The sequence below is a fragment of the Pseudorca crassidens genome, chromosome 14 (genome assembly GCF_039906515.1).
Source record: "Pseudorca crassidens isolate mPseCra1 chromosome 14, mPseCra1.hap1, whole genome shotgun sequence".
NCBI classification, from domain to species: Eukaryota; Metazoa; Chordata; class Mammalia; order Artiodactyla; family Delphinidae; genus Pseudorca; species Pseudorca crassidens.
Genome location: NC_090309.1, coordinates 27008904 through 27030256, shown reverse-complemented (window position 1 = coordinate 27030256; position 21353 = coordinate 27008904). Strand labels below are relative to the sequence as shown.

General features: G+C 38.4%; 1 protein-coding gene across 11 annotated transcripts in view; it reads left to right on the top strand.

Moving 5' to 3' along the window:
* The window catches only part of LOC137206080 (AT-rich interactive domain-containing protein 1A-like), a 152474-nt gene that overhangs the window by 969 nt on the left and 130152 nt on the right, over positions 1-21353 (top strand). For 3 of the 11 annotated variants that reach the window (XM_067704676.1, XM_067704677.1, XM_067704678.1), the window contains exons 2-4: positions 1527-1590; positions 3686-3927; positions 5793-6007. In XM_067704676.1, the coding sequence (XP_067560777.1) occupies positions 5859-6007 (149 nt within the window). In that variant the 5' untranslated portion in view covers positions 1527-1590; positions 3686-3927; positions 5793-5858. Of the gene's footprint in view, positions 1-442; positions 552-650; positions 730-1526; positions 1591-3685; positions 3928-5792; positions 6008-13072; positions 13116-21353 lie in introns of all 11 variants that reach the window. The other 8 variants (XM_067704684.1, XM_067704682.1, XM_067704683.1 and 5 more) reach the window with 8 other exon arrangements.

The window sequence follows — 21353 nt, the reverse complement described above, 5'->3', positions numbered from 1 at the left end:
AGTCATTTAATTTTTCTAGGCCTCATTTTTCTCATGTGATGTTTTTTCTTTGAAAAAGTATAGTTTCTAGAAGCCTCTAATCTCTGTGTCATAGTTCAGCTTGGAGAAAACCTGTTCTTATCCAAACTCCATGACATTGTATTTCCAGCTCCAGCTTTGGACTTTGAGTGAGTTGGGGGCAACTTTTTAAGGATATTTTCACACAGCTTTTTTAGTTAATATCAGTCTAGCTGACTTGTCATACTCAGACTTTCTCCCATATTCTTTTACCAGTGTGTTCCTTAGTCATAGATATAAAGACTGTTGTGGGAAAAATGACCTCCTGGGTCAGCTTACTGCATGGTCATCGACACAGGGCAGGGAGTAAGATTCTGTGGATTTTACAGAAGCAGATACAGGTTTCATTATCCATATCCTCTCCCCTTTCATCTTACAAAAACAGCAGGCTTTTCTTGGAGAACTGCCAGATAATGCCATCCTGCCTCCTCACGGGCCCCGGGGATGAGTCGCCCAGGGACTGAACTCCAGTAAAGCAGGTGATTGGCTCATGGGTAGGCATCTGACCTCGGCTAAGTCTATCAGACTCCTCCCCAGGACTTTTCTCTCAGAGAAACGTGGAAGAATTGTCTTTTCTCTCTGGAATTTCTAAGCTGGGGAGATATGACTCTGGGACTCCCAGTTACCATCCAGCACAAGAAGAGACTTTCTGTAAAATAAAGTCTTGCAGAGGTAAGCAGGGCTGAGCGATGGAGAGAGAGCTGGAACCCTGCTGATACTCTGGAACTTCCAGATCCAACTGTATCTGAATATGGCTGCATCCCTGAATTTCTAGTACTTGTTTGTTGAGGTTGTTGTCGTTGTTTGGTTTTTGTTTTTAAATTTCCTTTGACTATTTTGAATTTGTTTTCAGCCATGTGCATTTGAAAGCATCGTAGCTAAAAGAGCTAATTTCCTACATTAATGTCAGGTTTGCTGAGTGGCATTCCTTAAGTGAAAAATAATATCCGCTATTTTCTTTAAATAAAATCCTTCTAGCTCAGGTTTGAGATATTCAAAACTCTGCCTCCTACCCCCCTCTTTTCCAACATTTACTATGTCACCTTGAAGCATTTGTGACCACATCTTTCCCATCTAGACGCAGTTGAGAGAGAGAGCAAAGACTTCTGATACAAACTGCAACCTATATGCCTCCTACCTGGAAGCTTTAGAACATACTTGATTCTTGTCATTAAAGCAAATCTTTTGTTGTTGTCTCCAGGGCACAGAAGCATTTTCATGGCATAATGGAGTACAAAGTACATTAAGCCTAACTCTACTTCTCACCCTCTTTTACTTTAAATAGGCAGAAAAGAACAATCTCAAACACATTTTCCCAACAAATAAAATACATATACGATTATGTTTAGAAGACGTTTATGCAGCATATAGTTAGACTGATTAATTAATGGACCTTTCGCCAATTGGCACAGTAAATATATATGTTCAATGTGCTTAATTAAAAAGAAGACAATAACATATTTTTACAGGTTAATTATCTGAGAAGAGTATTGTGCCAGCACACTTGATGCTACAGTATTTCATGTTTGACAGGTAATCTTCTTTCAATTATATTTACTGCTAAATGTTTCTTGGATCGAGCTATTAAATTATAAGGTCAAAAGTAAAATGATATGAAATTACAATGAAAAGGGACACATATCCCACTTTATGAGAATAGAAGTTCTAATTTCTTTTCAATGCTACTAGTAGTGACCACAGTACTAATTTGAGCCCTTACTATGAGCCACTGTGCCCATATACATTTAGTTCTTACCGTAGTTCTGCAAAGGGCATATAATAATCCACACTGTAAAGCTGAAGAAAGTGATTCTCATAGCTGAAAGTCACATAGCTGGTGAGTGGCAAAGTCTAGATTCAAACTTGGAGTCGTCTGACAATGCCCAGGTTGTTGACCACTATGTACACTGCTCAATTGTTGCACCAATAAAGAAGTGCTTGAAATAATTATAGATTTGCCTACCCTGAAACTGCAGTGATTTAAAGACATCAAAGTTGCCAGTTGCTTAACCACATCTACTTACAGTAAGAAATTACATTTTATTTCATTTCTCAAACAAGATTAATTCTGCAGGCCCATAGAAACTTGAGCACACAAATCCTACCTCCAAATGAAAGATGCTTGTTTTCCACTATTCAACAGATGGCCCTGTACAGAGGCAATAAATATATAGTAGAATTTTCATTCAAATAAATGAGAAGAGAGGTTTCTTCTTGTCCTGATTCAGTGCCCATCATTATGGATTATGATGGCTCTTCCCAAACTTTACTTCATTCACTCCACTCTTTCTACAAAACTCCAGTAATGGAATCCATCATTCAGATATCTGTGCAGAGCGAAAGGACTGTATTAATACAGTTGCTGAAAGTCAAGTTGATAGAGCACAGGAAATACATCCTAATAAATGCAACATTAATGTTTGTGTGGGCCTTGGAGTGAGGGGTAGAAGAATTTTCAGTTTAATGGAATATTTTGCCTCTTGCTATGAAAGTGTGGCTTAATAGCCTTGTAATTGGTCATTTACAGAATCCTCCATCTCTGGGTTTCATGCTTTCTTTACTCTGCAGCTGTTGATTCCTTCTCTTGTTCTGGATGGAAGATAGCAACGAAGCCACTTCAAAGGGCTCAGCCTGCCTTTTTGTGTTATTGTTTAGATGAAGCTATTTCCATTTATTAAAGCACACTATTTAAACATTTTTATCATGTTTCAAACTTGACTGTGTTCTGAAGGTATGAGCACAGGCAGACATAATGGGGGATGTTTTCCAGGAGAGAACATAGACCATACCCTTATCAAAGGAATTATCAGAATTTTCATGTATGGATTGAGAATCAAATTCTGGAGTTAGACCTGAATTTAAATTCATACTCACAACTTATTACCAGTCTCATCTTGATTAAATGGTTACCACACTTCTCATCAATTTCCTTATCTTTGAAAGCGGAATAAGAGAAGTATGCCTGGTGGAGTTACACATAAAGCTCATCTGATAGAATATTCATAAGGATTTTGCACAAAATATACATGGAAATATTTTAGCACCGAGTTTAGCATGCGATTCGTCTTCAATACATTTAAGAGCTATTATTTTATTATTATTATGCTATCATTAAATATCACTATTACTTAAATGTCATTATTGCTAAAATTGCTGTAAAACTACCGCAATAACCCATGATGAATTGCCCTCTTCTGTTTCCTTTGTTTAAATGGAAAATATATATATAAATCTAGACAGAGAACACTTTGGTGATCCTATTCAGTGGAGTGAGAATTTCCATGGCCCTGATTAAAACAAATCCTGAATTGCATGGACTTAAGATAGCAGAGAGGGGCTTCCCTGGTGGCGCAGTGGTTGAGAGTTCGTGACCCGATCCGGGAAGATCCCACATGCTGCGGAGCCTGCGCATCCGGAGCCTGTGCTCCGCAACGGGAGAGGCTGCAATAGTGAGAGGCCCGCGTACCGCAAAGAAGGAAAAAAAGATAGCAGAGAGGCTAAGAGATTTGAAGTTAGACATCCCCAAGTGTGAATTCTACTGTGACCCTCTTCTAGCTCTAGAACCTTGAGGAAGTTACTTAAACTTTCTGAGCTTTACTACTAGTTTCCTCATCTGTATCTTTTTCAGGACTATTTATCAAGGATCTTCCTGTTCTCTATGCTTGGACGTATCAATGAATAAATCAGACAAGAGCCTTTGCCTGCTTGCTCCTTCTTGCACGCTTTCTCCCTCCTTACACTCTCGTGTGGAAACGGATGTTATAAATAAATTCTATGCTTTGTCACAAGTTGATGGACGCTACGGGATAAGGAAAAGGATGTGAAGCTCACTGAAGAGGCTTGGGTTGGGAGTGCTGGAGGAGTGTACAGGTAGGTTCTGATTTTAAATAGGGTAGTCAGGGTGGATTTTATAAGTTGACATTTGAGCAAAGACTTGAAGTGAGGGAGTTGTCAGAATGTATGATGGGGAGACCACTCGCTGGGAGCAAGAATAACCAGAATCCTCCATCTCTGCCAGAGTTTTCTGCCAAAACTCTAAGGCAGAAATATGCCGGGCAGCTTGGAGGAATATCAAGGAGGCCACCCTGGCTGACTTAGTCAGTGGGGAGGAAGAGACAGCAGGAGGGCTGGAGGTCGGATATGTGATGGGATGGATTGGGTAAGTCCTGGGAGGCCATCACATGCATTGTGTCTTTTACTCTAAATGTAGGCAGCCAGGGGCAGGATTTTAGCCGAGGTGTGGCATGAACTGTCTCTTGTTTGAAAAGCACAACTCTATCTGTGGCCTTGAGGATGTGGGGAGAGAGTGGAGTCAGGGAGAATCTCGGGAGGCGACTACCGGATCCTCGGGGTCTATGTTGGTGGCCTGCACCAGGCTGCTAGCGGCTGGTAATTCTCAGAAGTGGCACATTGGGAAGGTTGTGACAGCATTTCGTGGTAGATTGAATGCAAGAATGGAAAGGAAGAGGGGGTCAAGGGTGAATTCGAGATTTAGGGTCTGGGGAACTGGAAAGGTGTGGTTACTGTCACCTAAGATGGAAAAAGTTTGGGGTAGAGCATGTTTGGGGGATTAAAGACCAGTTTTGGAGGTATAAGATTTGAGATGTTTTCGTGACGTCCAAGTAGAGATGCTGAGTACACAGTTGGATACACAAGTCTGCAGTTCTGAAGAAAGGTCTAAACTAGAGATACACTTTAATACAATGGAGATATTAAGAATAATTACATGGAAGCGCTATTTTAAAGATAAAATGAAGTAATGCAATTAGCACTCTGTCTTCTCAAAACATTTAATAACTGTTAGCTAAAATAATTACCTGAAATGAAAAAATACCTATAGTTTGTTTTGTTGTTTGCAGTAAAAGTGAATAAAATGTCACAATTATTTTAGTAGTATTTGTGACACAGTAGTTTTAGTTAAGACACCATGACTACAAACATTTACAATAAACCTTTCAGTCTCCTACTTTTCACTCTGATAGGGTACTTGGAACCATATTTTGTAAGGTTTAAGTTAGTTGTCATAGGGTACTTCTTTAATTAGAAGTAATTCTGAACTGTCTAGTTCCATGCAGTTTTATATACATATATGTATAATTATTATTTTATGATTTATCAAACTCAGTTGAAAATTTGCATCACTGATATACATTAGAATTTAAGCATTTACCCAGGTATTCAAGGAAAAAAATGTACTTGTCTTGTAATTTCCATAGGGGTACTTACTTTCACATCTTCCCTTCACTTTGCAATCGAAAACATGGCAGGGGAAATATTATCTTACTGGTCTTTGAGTTCCCCTTAGCTATCTGCAAGTCCTTAAACAGCCTTTGTGGCTTAACCAAAATTCTCTTCCATCTTCATTCCGCTAACAGATATTGGTCTAAGCATGTACTTATACTAAAAAATGCATGACCACGTTGTCTCTACACATCTATAATTTTATGTTAACACTATCATTATGTAAGCTATACTTTAATTGTAATTATAACAGAGTTTATGTCAACACACATCCATTTCTAGTGTTCATCTGGTGTTCAGGGGGAGAGCAGCATCTCGTAAATGTTATCAAAATATAACATCTGAAGAATAGAACAGAGGGTAATTGTGTAATTCTGTATTCACTCTAATTAAGTTCAGTGGAGTTGGCATAATAGAATTAAGATGAAAAAAAAAAAGACATTGAGGTACCATGGCTCCCTCTCCTAACACACCCTTTTCGTATCCGAGAGCAGAGACTCAGCACCTTTCTGTACAGAAATGGAGACAGGAAGAGGCCAGAGGATGAATGACAGGCACGAATGAGGTGGAACTTTGAAGAGCAACATGGAAATGAAATACTTCTTTTGTATTTGGTAGGTGGGGAAAATGTACCAGCGTGTATGCCTACTGGGACCACGTTTTCCAGAACAGTTAAGCCCGGTGTCAACTATGCTGTCCCACCTTCCTCGTAAGTAGGAACGTACTGTTACTTGAATCTTTGCTTCCTGTTTCTTGATACCTGGTTGAGAAGATTATCACAGGACCTGCATCTTGTTAGCAAATACACTGTTTTGAAATGATTGACACTCACTGAAGAGTGGCAACTCCAAGCTTGCTCTCTCTTGATCTTGGACTATTTAAGTCTGGAGTGCAGGAGTGGGTTATGGGGAAAGACCATTGGAATTCTTATGTCTTCAGCATAATGGTTATAGCATAATGGTTAGGAGTGTAGGTGCTGGTTCAAATCTCTGCTTTCCACTTGCTAACCATATGAGCTTGGGCAATTCACCTGATTACCTGAACCTCAATACTCCTGCCTATAAAATGATGTTAATAATATTTCATCCCCATAGACTTGTTTTCAATGTTAAAATGAAGTCACTTACACCAAGCACTTAATACAATGCCTAGAGCATAGTAAAGTCTATTATTATTACTATTACTACTACTACTACTATTATTATTATTACTATCACGATGCCAGGTGCTATTTTTCCTATGCCTTATTCCATTATCTTCTGCCCTGTCCCCCCATTTCTGTCTTGTGACAAACCTACAAGGGTAGGTTTGTCACAGAGCATTTTCTTTCCCTAGTGTCTGACTCTTAGTCATCAAGGTGACTGGTCCACGACCCGGCATTCATTGCTGCTCATTGAAGCAACCCATTTTGAGAAGGGGAGTTGGATATTGATGCCAAGTTGGGTCAAGGAGAGAGAATTTTCTCTCTTCTGCACTCAGAGAGCTAAGTGAAATATTCAGCCCTCAGAAGGAGAATCAGGCAAAGGGCAACATGCTTAATTTCATACCTTAGTGATTAAGAACAAGTCAGACAGGCTGGATTTGAACTCATTTCCGTCATGTACTGACAACGGGATCTTAGGTGCTTTTGTAACCCGTCTGAGGCTCAGTCAACATCTGAAAGAGACGAATAACATTATCAGGACCTAGCGTATAGCCTCGTTGTAATAAGTGAGTAAATCCTTTTAAAACGTTCAGCACGTTGTTTGGCATATAAACACTTAATAAAATTTAGCTTCTTTGACTACTACCGCTGCTAATATTATTAAGTAGCTGAGCAGATCCGAGGCCCATTTTTTTCTTAGATTGCACATAATCATTTGGACAACCAGCTCACATTGATCAACCGTTGCTTATATATAAACCCCCATGAACCCAAAGGTGCTTTAACTCTCTCCCAGTCAGAGCCTGTTCTGGGGGCAGAAGCAACACCGGCACTACCCCCATCATCTTTGCCTTATTGTCACTACACTGGCCTGCCGTACTGAGCACTTTCTGTTTGCCAGGCACCAAATTTAGCCCTGCGTATGCACTATAGCATATAGTTCTCACACTCAGGTGGGAGACATTATCATCATCCCCAATTTTCAGATAAAGACGCCAAGGTGTTGGAAAGGTAAGAAACTTGACCCACAGCAAGAGATGGAGCCGGAGTATTCAAACCCTTCTCTCTGACCTCAAGAACCCTTAAATATTAGCATACTACTACATCCTGGTAAGAAAATCTGCTTCCAGCCACTCTGGTGAGAGTAGAAATGATTCTCAGTCCCCACATTCCTCTATTGCCCATGCCACCCTAGCCTCAGGACTAGGGGGGAAAGGAAGTGATCTCTTCAAAGAGCAGCCAAAGGGAACCTACTCCCTTCTGCCTTTTCGGAATCAACTAACCAATATTTTATTTCCTTCTTAAGAGTTCCCACATGTTCCTTTTGGTACTTAGCTTGGCCTTTTAGAATTCTGACATTCTGTGCATGGCTCATCCACTGTATTTCACGTTAATTTATTGAGGTCAAGTATAGGGTCTTACTCATCCTGAAGTCCAGTTATCCCCTGTCACATCTAACTCTGTTCTTTTCTTCTTGTAGGACATCTGCAGGTATTTATTTGAATTTTGTTGAATTGTTCTCATCAATAGTACATTAAAAGTTATACAGAAAGTGCTTTCTTATAAGGAAAACCATCTAAATAGATTTCTAGCTCTTTACTTTTTATAGCACTATTGTAGAGATTATAGATCTCCAGGTAATACTTTTTAGATTGAGTTCTTCATATCATCTTATTTTTACATATAATGATAAATCTGAATTTTCTCTATCAAACCTCCGAGACTTCACTGGCTTGTAACTTAGCTTGTTGATTATGTGTTGTTGACTTTTCCATTTACAATGATATTTGATCCTGGTAAGGATGGGGCTGGGTGGGAAGGTACATCTTAGGGCCATAAATTGGTTTTGTAGAGAACTAACATAAAGATCTAAAGTCTCATCATATTTCTGCAGAACTCATGAATCATTTTATTATAATTCCATTCATTCAGGGAGTATAAAACCATTTTCAAATTGTTATTCCTAATGTGTTCATCTTCTCTTCCTTAGTCGTAGTGAGAAGAGAGCAGGCTGAATGGAAGAAAGTCATTATGACCACTGGGGCCACTAGGGTAGGCATCAGTCCCAGAGTTTTGTTTTCATCTCTCCGCTATTAATATTGGCTAATGTCTTGAGTGCTTACTTGGTGCAAATTACTTAGCCGACCATGGCAAATGGATTGTGTCATTTCATCCCCTGATAGTCATACAATTAATGTATGTATTATTATGATATCCCATAATGCATACATGGAACAGAGCCTCAGAAGTAGTTATTTGCTCACGAAAATATGGTAGATGTGGAATTTGGACTCAGGTCTGATAGACTCCTAAATCACTCCTAGTGATTTTTACCACTAAATTAAAGTTGTATACCTCTGGAGAGTAGATAGTTTCTAAAATTTCCTCAGCTCTAACGTTTTATAATTAAATTTTTGTCTGATGGCAAGCTTAACAGTTAAGATGGGTAGGAAGGAATGCCAGCCTGTTGAATGGAATTTCCCTGAAATAAGCCTGTTTTATGACACCAGCTCACTCATTCATTCACTCAGCATGTATTGAATGTTTGCTCTGTGCAAAGGCATTTTAGGCATCACAGTGGAGTGAGCGCCCCTTCCATAGACTCTCCTGCAACACTCAGAGAAGTCTTGGACTGGTTTGCCTGTTATGGAATGGGGCTTGGTGATAGAAGCCTGGTTTGTCCTCCACTGATAAAACTAAGACATACTCATATGAGTTTATAGGCATCCTGAAGCCGTGGGATAGTAACACACATGAATCTTACCATTTTTGCCTGGGATTAATGATATAAAGGATTTGGATTTGGGTATGGAAAATGGGTGCAATTATGGGTGTGTTGGTTCTACATATATATGGACATCACGTGTCATCAACCTGCAGCTACCTGCCATTCCTCACTACTCCTTCTTTTCACAAACCAAACAAGTACCTTCTTATCTCTCCTGTGGATAAGCTCTTGACAGTGGCACTAGGGCCTCCCTCAATAAGTACATCATTGGCTAAACCAGTGGTTTCTCAGATATGCTCATTGAACAACCCTTAAGGTGGATTGACATTCCACTGCCTAGAATAGAATATGGTGTTCTTTAGAAATCGGGGGGAAAAAATAGGCCACCGGATGTACTTTCTTTAATTTAAATTGTGTGTGTATATATATATAAACAATTGTTATATATGTGTATGTATCCTTGTTCATATATATGAATGATTTAAAATTGAAGATATATATATACACACACACACATATATATGTATATTTAAATTTTGGCTTCTGTTAGCAAGTAGTAAATTAAATTATTAGCAGATCCATACTGCAGGGAAATAACCAATCAGATTTCATTCAATAGCTTGCTTTTTTGTAGATTTATGGTTGTGATTTTATATCTGCAGGTATGTTTGCTGAAGAAAATATTTCTACCACTTTACACAAAATTAAATTCATTTAATACCAATGCGGCATGTCTCAAATGTCTTAATACAGTTTTAATCTTTAATCGCATCAGAAGTATGAAATTAGAAACATACCCCAAAATCATTTGAAGATATAATTACTTTCATTTCCCTTATACTTTTGAGACTTTTGAAAAATAAGTATTTAGTTGTACTTATCTGTTTCTGTCTCTCTAAGGGATAGCAAACACTGAAACACAATTCTTTTTAAAAGTCAATATTAAAAATATATTGTCCAAGATGATCAAAACTAAGGAAGTGGCAAAGAAATTCAAAAATTTAAACTTTCAAAGGGTACTTTTTTTGTGAATGTGTAGTACTTGTTCTTCTGAAGGAAGTAATCTCTTTAAAAATTTAATTAACTTATTTTTTATTGAAGTATACTTGGTTTACAGCGTTGTGTTAATTACTGCTGTACAGCAAAGTGACTCTGTTATACATATGTATATACATTCTTTTTCATATTCTTTTCCATTATGGTTTATCACAGGATATTGAATGTAGTTCCCTGTGCTATATAGTAGGACCTTGTTGTTTAGCCAATCTATATATACCAGTTTGCATCTGCTAATCCCAAACTCCCAGTTCATCCCTCTCCCACCTGCTTCCCCCTTGGCAGCCACCAGTCTATTCTCTATGTCTCTGATTCTGTTTCTGTTTCATAGATAGGTTCATTTGTGTCATATTTTAGATTCCACATATAAGTGGTATCATGGTATTTGTCTTTCTCTTTCTGACTTACTTTGCTTAGTATGATAATCTCTAGTTGCATCCATGTTGCTGCTGCAAATGGCATTATTTCATTCTTTTTTATGGCTGAGTAGTATTTCATTGTATATATGTACCACCTCGTCTTTATCCATTCATCTGTTGATGGACATTTAGGTTGTTTCCATGTCTTGGCTATTGTGAATATTGCTGCTGTGAAGATCAGGGTGAATGTGTATAGTTTGAATTATAGTTTGGTCTGGATATACGCCCAGGAGTGGGATTGCTGGATCATATGGTAGGTCTATTTTTAGTTTTCTGAGGAACCTCCATACTGTTTTCCACAGTGGCTGCACCAACTTACATTCCCACCAACAGTGTTGTAGGAGGGTTCCCTTTTCTCCACACCCTCTCCAGCATATGTTATTTGTAGACTTTTTAATGATGGCCATTCTGACTGGTGTGAGGTGGTACCTCATGGTAGTTTTGATTTACATTTCTTTAATAATTGGCAGTGTTGAGCATCTTTTCATGTGCCTATTGGCCATCTGTATTTCTTCTTTGGAGAAATGTCTCTTTAAGTCTTCTGCCTATTTTTTTTTGATTGGGTTGTTTGCTTTTATTGTCATCAAGTTGTATGAGCTGTTTGTATATTTTGGAAATTAAGCCCTTGCTGGTCGCATCATTTGCAAATATTTTCTCCCATTCTGTAGGTTGTCTTTTCATTTTGTTTATGGTTTCTTTTGCTGTGCAAAAGCTTGTAAGTTTGATTCGGTTCCCTTTGTTTATTTTCATTTTTATTTCTATTGTCTTGAGAGACTGACCTAAGAAAACATTGGTATGATTTATGTCAGAGAATATTTTGCCTCTGTTCTCTTCTAGACGTTTTATGGTGTCATGTCTTATGTTTAAGTCTTTAAGACATTTTGAGTTTATTTTTGTGTATGGTGAAAGGATGTGTTCTAACTTCACTGGTTTATATAAGGCTGTCCAACTTTACCAACACCACTTGCGGAAGAGCCTGTCTCTTTCCCATTATATATTCTTGCCTCCTTTGTCAAAGATTAATTGTCAAAGATTAACTGAGGTGTGTGGGTTTATTTCTGGGCTCTGTGTTCTGTTCCATTGATCCATATGTCTGTTTTTGTGCCAATACCATGCTGTTTTGATTATGTGACTTTGGAGTACTGTCTGAGTCTGGGGTGGCTATGCCTCCAACGTTGTTCTTTTTCTTCAGGATTGCTTTGGCAATTCTGGGTCTTTTATGGTTCTGTATGAATTTTAGGATTATTTGTTCTAATTGCGTGAAAAATGTCATGGATAATTTGATAGGGATCGCATTAAATCTGTAGATTGCTTTGGGTAGTATGAGCATTTTAACAATGTTAATTCCTCCAACCCAAGAACATGAGATGTCTTTCCATTTCTTTGAATCATCTTCACTTTCCTTTATTAATGTCTTACAGTTCTCAGCGTATAAGTCTTTTGCCTTCTTGGTGAGGTTTATTCCTAAGTATTTTATTTTTGGGGTTGTGATTTTAAAAGGCATTGTTTTTTTACATTCCCTTTCTGATATTTCATTGTTGGTATAAAGAAATGCAACCAATTTCTGTATGTTAATCTTGTATTCTGCTACCTTGCTGAATTCGTTTATCAGTTGTAGTAGTTTTCATGTAGAGTCTTTAGGGTTTTCTATATATAGTATCATATCATCTGCATCTAATGACAATTTTACCTCTTCCTGAAGGAATTAATCTTGAAGTTCTACTAAGACTTTTGGGATACCTGTTTTAATGAGCCACTACTTCCTGCCTGAGATTGCACTATGCACCAGAGATTCTAGAATTAGCATAATAAAACTAATAATGCAAACAACAGCAACAAATCTTCACAAACCTTCCTTGTAAGGAAGTAAAGTCCACTGGAAAAACAGACAAGTGAAACACACATTCAAAATGGCAGTGATTCTCAAACATTTATGTGCCGAAAAATCATGACAAGCATGATAACCAGGGCAATTACTAGACCCCTTCTCCAGCTGGTCAGGTGTAAGGTCCTGTAACACTATTTTTGGTGAATGCCTCCAGGAGAGTCTGAGACAGATGTTCTCAGTTGTCGTCAACCTTTAGTGTGCATCAGATTTGCCTGAGAATATTGTTAAAACACAGATTGCTGGGCTCCAGTGCCAGGGTTCTAACCAGTTCCCAGGTGTGGCTGATATTGCTGGCCCAGGGACCACATTTTGAGAACCACCTTTCAAAACTCTGCAGTATGCGGTTGTGTGTGTTGTGAATGAGACGGGCCCAGAGAACCAAAGGAGGGCAAAGGGACTCTGCCCTAAATTAGTCAAAGGTAACAATAGCAGCTAGAATTGATTGACCCAAGAAAAAATTACAAGAACTTTACCTGCATTTGCTCATTTAATCCTTTCAGTAAGGTACATAGGTGCTACTTAGTGTTCCTCTTTTACAGGGGTGTCCAGAGAAGGTAACCACTTTGCCCATGTCCTAAACTGGTAAGTAACAGATTAAGAATTCAGGTCTAGGAAGTCTGATTCCAGAGCCCACACCTCTACCCTTTCTGCATGTAGAGAGGAGTAAAGGGTTGTCAGTGAAGCCTTCCTGGGGGCCCTGGCCTCTGAGTGTAGATAGAAGGATGAGTGGACATAAAGATCATTATTTGTGTGTGGTGGGGGTAGGGGAGGAAGTATGAGGGCTTCAAGAAGAGCCCACCCTCCCCATACATCTGCTATAAGCAAGTCTGATGATCAGGAGTCCGGAACATGAGTATGACTATGGGATACTGAGAAGGGTTCTAGAACCCTGAGGTTAGAGTTCTGGATCAGTTAGTAGGTAACAGAAAGTGAATGAGTGATTTACCTTACTTTCCACGGGTAGCAGGAAGTTTGGAGATAGTCCCTCTAGCGTTAGTCCAGCTGCTGAAGGGCATCACCAGGGGACTGGGTTGCTTCGCTCTTCCAGCTTCCACATCTCTAGCACGTCCACATAGCTTCAAAGTGACCCCAGAATCTCCAATAGTGTTCCAACAATTTGGGCAGGAAGAAAGAAAAGGAAAAAAAAAAAGAAATTAAGTAAGAAAAAAAAGGCAGTGTCTAACTCAGAGAGCAAATTTTTTACCACAGATGGTCAGCAGACTTGCACTTAGATCTCATCAGCTCGGATTTTAAACTGGCCACCTTAGCCTTAAGGATAATGGGGTCTCCTAAACCAGGGCTCTGATAGTAAGGAATAAGGAGAGAGTGGTACTGATTAGCAGTGCCTGCTGTCCCAAACAAATATTATCCCCAAACTATTTTTTTTTTATCCTATATTTTACTTTAAAGAATGGAGGGGAAACATTATGTATCTGTAAATAGCCTTTTAGAAAGGGTACAATTATATAGTTATACAACCCCCTGGAGGGCTCCTTTCTTCTAAAATCTCTTTAAAAACTGTTCAAGGTTAAGGACATTTTTATCTTAATTTAGTAACTCGCAGTCGATCATCTTGGAATGACATCCTCTCTCTGCAGATGTTCTGTCAGGCTTTAGAAAATTCTAGAAGTGGACAGAGAAGTGTTATGGTACATGTATTTGCAATATGCACGTCTTTGAAATGAAGTCCATTTAGGGACCAAAAGGCATTTCATGTCTTTGCTATACATTTTCACATATATGCCTTTCCAGAATTCCTTTGAGCAAATCTGTTAGATGTAACCCATCCGTTTCTCCCATCTGAATTCTTTATTACTAAACATTCTTCAGTATGCTCTCACTCCCCTCTGTCAAAGGCGTTTCTCTGGGTCCTCACCCTTCTCATCTCATATGTGAATGCGTATCTTAAACTGAAGCAACAGTCTGCTATGACTTCTCCATCACTTGAAGAACCCGTCTTTGTGGGAAAAAAAGTAGACTTACTAACTTAGAAGGTAAAATGCGCGCAATGTTTCTGAGAATTAAAAACTAAGATAAAAACATAAGCAATGGAAAAAACTTCCAGTGGATCCTTTTCAAAGACTTTATTTTACAGAGAAGGCAACTGAGGTTTAAAGAAAAAATGCGTTAGTTAAACACTAAATAATAAACCTTAAACCTCAGTGGAGCAACACATGGACAGTTCATTTCTCACTCACTCAGGAGTGTAGTATGGACTTTGGTGGTCTGAGGGTCAGTTTTCTGCTCAGTTATTCAGGGACCCACCACCTTCATCAAGTGGCTCTACGTTTGTCCTAAAAAGGAAAGGAGAGAGGAAGCTGCAAGCTACAATTATCAACTCGTTATCCTTCAGACATAAACTCTTCAGGTCACCTCTGGTCACGTTCTTTGGGATAGAACCATACCCAGATGCAAGCAGAGATGGAGAATGTTGTTCCTATCTTGGTCCTAGTGATGCCTCTACAGGCTGGAGGAGCTAATTAAAGTGTAGTCAACAGCTCGTTGTTTCTGCCACAATGAGTGATTAGCCTAAGACTGTGGATTAATTATGTGTGTGTGTCACATATACATATAATACACACAAACATATATATGTGTGTGTATATATACATTTTTTAGCATGAGTTGACACATGGGGCTTCTGCCGTATCAAAAGAGTACAAACTGCCTCTTGTTGCTTTTTCTTAATTGAAGTTGACTACTACTATCTATTTCCCTTCATTTTGCTACCTCCCCCCCGCCTTTCAGTATTATATGAAAATTCTGAAAGAAAGAATTTCAAAGTTTCCAGTGCTTTTAAAGGTAATAGAATACTCAGACCTTAACAATTTTCCTGTGTGAAACTTTTGCCAGACTAAAATAGTTAACTTATGAAAAGTAAATTTAGATTGATACAAAAGAGAAAATAAGCTGATTTTTTTTTATTACACAAATGCCCTGAGTCAGGGTGGAAAATAAATGGAAAAGTGGAGGAATTTAGATCCTTTTGTTGTAAATTTAAATATTTTTAATTGTAAAAATAATACAGGCTCATTGCAGAAACTCCAAAATTGAAAGGATTTAAAGAAAAAAGGAAGAATAACTCAAAATCCCATTTCTGATAAATCATCTCTGTAACATTTTTGAGGGTATCTTTGGAAACTTTTTTGTGACGGGGTGCATATAAATACAATGCAAGTGTAAAATACCTTTAATTATTATATCAAACTACAAAACAGTTCTATAACATTTTTATTTAGTAATATAAGTATGATTACTCATCACCTAATAAAAATCTGCAGCATCATTTTTAATGGTTGAACAGCATTCTATTATTTATTTAACCAGTCCCTACTGTTCAACATTTAGATTATTCCTGTTTTGCTTTGCTAAGCAATGAGACAAGCATCCTTGTTCATGTCTTTGAGCATTTGTTTATTTCCTTAGAATGGACTTCTAGAACTTGAATGGCTGGTTGTCAGTTCTGGTACATACTGACATATTGTCTTCCAGAAAGGTTACCGTGCTTTTTATTTCTACCAAGAATTTAACATCCAGTGTGGTTTCTTACACACACTCATCAGTACCAGTATTATCAATATCAATACCGGTATTATCAAGTTTTTTAAAACTTTGTCATTCTAGTCAGTAAAATATGACACCTGAATTATTTTATTTGTATTTCTTTGATTAATAATAGCAAGGTTGAACATATTTTCATATCTTTATTGGCTGTTCATACTTTTTAGTTTGTGACTTTATGACATCCATTTTTCATCGATGTATAACAGCCTTTTATATATCAATGTGTTTATTTTGTTTGTTGTAAATGCAATTTTTTCTCTTCATTTATTAATTTTTATTTTGTGTGTGTTGAACTTCTTTAATACTGTCAAGTCTATTCAAAAACCCTTTAATGAACACAACAAATGTGGAAAATCAGTCATTCTCCTGCATTTTGTAATCAATTTATTTCCTTTTGGACAGTACAGAAATGTAAGTTCTTATTTCATCTTATGGTTGGAAAGAATCTATTCCCTCGGAAAGGGATTATAGTCTCCATGATGCAGTAATGGGAGATTTTATAGGGTAGGCAGGGTCTACAGAAGAAAAAACCCTAAATCACACTCCATTGGTGGTTGCCTTATTTATAAAAATGGCATTTGAGGTTGTGTGACTGCCATCAGGTAAGCAAAATTAATTTTTAGCATGAAGTACTCCTATCAGCAAGAACAGCCTAGGATAGGCTAGCAGTAAGAAGTGAGGGGTTATGGGATTGGGGCATAGCCTCTGTTTCCTCCAATGCAGCTGGAAATTTAAACTCTGGGGCTCCTGCTTGATCCAATCAGCCCAGGTAGTATGTGTTGCCAGGTAGGGTGAATAGACTCAGAAGTACAAGAGCTCATCCTTGGTCCCCTCTGGAAATGAGCAGAGAATACTGTGTCAAGCAGAGGTGATCAGTCCATGGTCTGGAGACTTGGATCTCCTCACATAGTCCTTAAAGTCAGGGTGAGACAAAATGCCAATACAAATTATATTGATGACAGTATCAATGAGGTGACATTGAGTCCTTTGACCCAACGTGTGTCTGCAGTGTGCCATCCATTAGTAAATGGGCAAAGCCATTTGACAGATCTATCTGATACAATGAATGAATCTGACACTCATATTTTGAAAAACTGAAACTGTATCCATTTGTCAAGAACAGTGGCTACTTGTTCTGCTTTATTCCCCCTGGTAGAACTAGGTAACATTGCAGGCAGTAAGACGTTCCGGCATTTCACCCTGGAGTAGCCCCAAAACTGAAGAAGCTGTCTTATCGGTAGTTAGCTCCTTGTCACCAAGAATGTTAAAGTAGATTTGTATGATTAGCAAATTAAAGAGACTGTAGTGCCTACCACTACTGTATTCACTAAGGCACCCAAGTTATTCTAAAGAAATCCTAATAATACATTAGGACCGTTCTGAATATTTTTATTTGATTAGCCGTAATCTTCTAGTTATAACATCCATCACCATTTTGACCACTGAAACTTGGCCTTCTTTTCTTACAGCCTAGCCCTGTGGTCTTGGGCTAATCACTAACCTGCTTAGATACAATTTTCTTCTCTATGAAATAGAAACAATATTATATACTTTGAAGGACTGCAGGAAGATGAGCTGTAATGTTTATCAAGTGCCTAGTAAGTAGCCTGGCCCATAACAAATACTTGGCTAATTGTAGATGTTAGTTTCATTTTTAGTTTTATTTCCAAACATTGCTCTTTACTTTTGGAACTCTAAAATTTGTTTTGAGAGTGGAGGACTTGTTGTTTGGATCCCTCCAACACTCTCTGTATATTCTGTACTTCTATCCCTACATCATTTATATTAATGGAATAAATGATCTTTGGTCTGGTGATTCCAAGGTGACGAGGAGCTAAGTGGAGGTTCAGTATACACCTGGAAGTATGGATTTTCATGCCCAGTGCAAATGTGGGAAAGGCATTATTCCCACATTATAAAGGGGGTAAAGACCTCCAACTTGAGGAGACTCTGGGTTGAGAGATGAGAGATTTACAGGTACTGTGTTTATCCTACAGGGTACCACAGGGGCTTTTATGTTCTGTAGCAAGAATTTGCACCTTATACCCTTGTAGTTAGATGTAAAGCATACCACATAACTAATATCTAGTAAGCATTAGAGTTAGAATAAATACCATTTATTTAACGTTTCCTTTGTGTTAAGCATTTTACAGTTACAACATATGGATGGATACTATATTGTAATGGTTAAGAGTGTAGTTTTTTGAGCTGGATAATCCTGGATTGGAGTCTCATCTTTATTACCTCTTTTTTTCTGTTTCATTGAGGTATAATTGACAAAATTGTAAGATAGTCAAAGAGTATATCATGATGATTTGATATACATATCTGTTGTAAAAGGATCCTTCCCATCACGTTAATTAATACATCTAACAGCTCATGACACCTTTTTCCTTTTTTTCTTTTTTTGGTGAGAACACTTAAGTTCTATTCTCTCAGAAAATGTTAGTTATACAATACAGTATTATTGACTGTAGTAACTATGTTATACAGTAGATCCTCAGACCTTATTCATCCTGCAGCTGAAAGTTTGTACCCTTTTACCAGTCTTCCCCCTTTTCCCCACCCACACCCCAGCCCCTGGCAACCAGTTTTCTACTCTGTTTCTATGAATGTGGCTTTTTTTCTTTTTAGATTCCCTATATAAATGATATCATTCGTATTTATCCTGTCTGACTTATTTCATCAGCATAATGCACTCCTGTTTCATCTATATTGTCACAAATGAAAGGATCTCCTTCATTTTTTTTAAGGCTGAATAATATTCCATTACCTCTTAAATGAGTGACTTTTGGTACATTGTTTACACTTTCTAAGCCTCAGGGTTTCCTTTCTTCTGTAAAAAAAAAAAAATATATATATATATATATACACACACTAACAGGTTATTTTCTGATATGTGGAATGTTTGTTGAATCAACAAATAATTAGTTGAGATCATAAATGTGACACTTAGCACTGTATTAACATTTATTAATACTCTCCCTGTTAATTTCTACAATAAATTGTATAATAAGTAACAATAATAATAGTACTACTAGTAGTTTTAGAAAATGCATAGGATGTGCCAGGCATCATATACTGTACTACCCTCCTTCATGTGTACCACAGGTTACATGTGGATATCATCTTCCACGTTGTTTCCTTTAAAGAAAATTGAAGCTCAGCAAGATTGAGTAGCTTGCTCCAGATGTGAACTCAGGTCTGAATCACTCCACATATAGGTTCTTAATGACTCCGTGTCTTTAATTCCACATCTGCATTTGTTTGTTGTTGTTGTTTTTAACTTTCCAAGCATCTGATCTGAAATTCCTTTCTCTTTGGGGAATTTTCCACTTTGTGGGTCTTGGTGTGAAACAGAGCCTTCCTCTCGTTATACAAGCTGAACATGTCAGATACACTGTTTACTCACATGCTCAGTCTCCCTTACAGATGGAAAACAGTCGGGCGACCTCAGGTTGGCCAACTGCACCCCTCTCTTGGATTTTGAATTACAAATAAATGATGTAAAGAAGCAAGGCCAGCAGTGCTGGGTCAACCTCCTGTTTCCTGTTCCTGCTTGGTAGCAAGGCCAGCTAGGACTTATAACATCACTTTGGCCTGACCCTATAATTGCAATAGCATAGCCTTGGCTTTCGGTTGTTTAGTCTGCTTCTAGTTACTGAGACCTAACCATAAACTTCCAAAAGTTTCCTTTTCTGCTCAAATTAGCCGTATCTGGTTCCTGATGATTACAAATAAGACCTTTCCTGATATACAATGGTGACCTACTTATCCAGGCAGATGTAACATCGTCCTGGCAGGGACAGAGGGCAGGCAAGTTCCTTGAACAGCTGAACAAGAAGAAAAAGACCTAAGAAGCAAGAATTGAAGCCAGTTCTGCTTGTGTTATAATTCTACCCGCAGCTGCCTCTGTTTCACAGACCACATGCGAAGGACCATGTCCCTTCCCCTGTAACAGACGAGCAAAGTAGACCCAGGCCTTCCAACCCAGAGACCAGCTGAGCTGTACCGTGGACAATCTAGGATGTGAAAGACTTCACTCAATGTCTTTGTCACTTGACACATTGTTCCTCTCTTTGGGAAGTAGCTTCTTTGTGTGACAAGAATATGCTAAACCAACACTTAAGTGGACAGAGGTGAAAGATGCCAAAATGAGCTACAGAAAAAAAGGCGTAAAGACTTGTATTTTCTGTTATTTGAAGGTGTTAAGACCCCACATAGAATATGAGTCCTTTAAAGGAAAGTTGTGAATGGCCCAGGGAATGTTGAATTTCCATGTGGCAATATGTTCTTGATCAGTCATGATGATGATGATGATGGTAGCATCAGTAGCATTTATCAGTGTTTCCTGGGTGAGAGGCACTTTATCCTAATGACCTTTTATCCCCATGACGACCCTGTGAAGTAGGAAATACTGTTTCAGCATCTCCAGCGTTTTTCTTTTTCTTTTTTTTTCCATCAGGAATTTACCCTAGATCACAGTTGGGTGGTAGAACGACCAGAACTGGACACTAGCCTTTCCTGAATTCCCAGCGTGTGATCTTAGCAGTTGTATTGCCTGATGCAGAGCCATGTAAATGTTGCCAAAGCAATGAAACGTGTACCTATTTCTAACAGATTCTAACTCAGAAGCTCTGGGGTTAAGTGCAGAGCAGTTGAGTGTGATTGTCTTTACAGACAGTAGATAACTTAAGAGAAGTTGTTTAAAAGTATATTTGCATATTGCACTACACTGTCATATCTGTGATTGGTTAGCTATTGAGTAACTAACACAAATCCCAATCCCATCTCTAATCTCATTCATCTCTTGTATGATATTTGACCTAATTGAGGCAGGTTTTTTTTGTTCTTTCCCACAAACACACATCGAACATCCAAAACATGCTTACCATTTGTGAGCATATTCTCTTAGTTATTTAGGAGTTGAGTAAGAGTGAGAGAGAAGGGCTTCCCTGGTGGCGCAGTGGTTGAGTGCTCTGCCTGCCGATGCAGGGGACGCGGGTTCGTGCCCCGGTCCGGGAAGATCCCACATGCCGCAGAGCGGCTGGGCCCGTGAGCCATGGCCACTGAGCTTGCGCGTCCGGAGCCTGTGCTCCGCAACGGGAGAGACCACAACAGTGAGAGGCCCGCGGACCGCAAAAAAAAAAAAAAGAGTGAGAGAGAAAAAGACACATAAATATGAAATACGGTCATCATTTTTTTAATATCCTTTATGTTGTTAATCCCTCTTAGCATTTACTGCCATTCACTCAT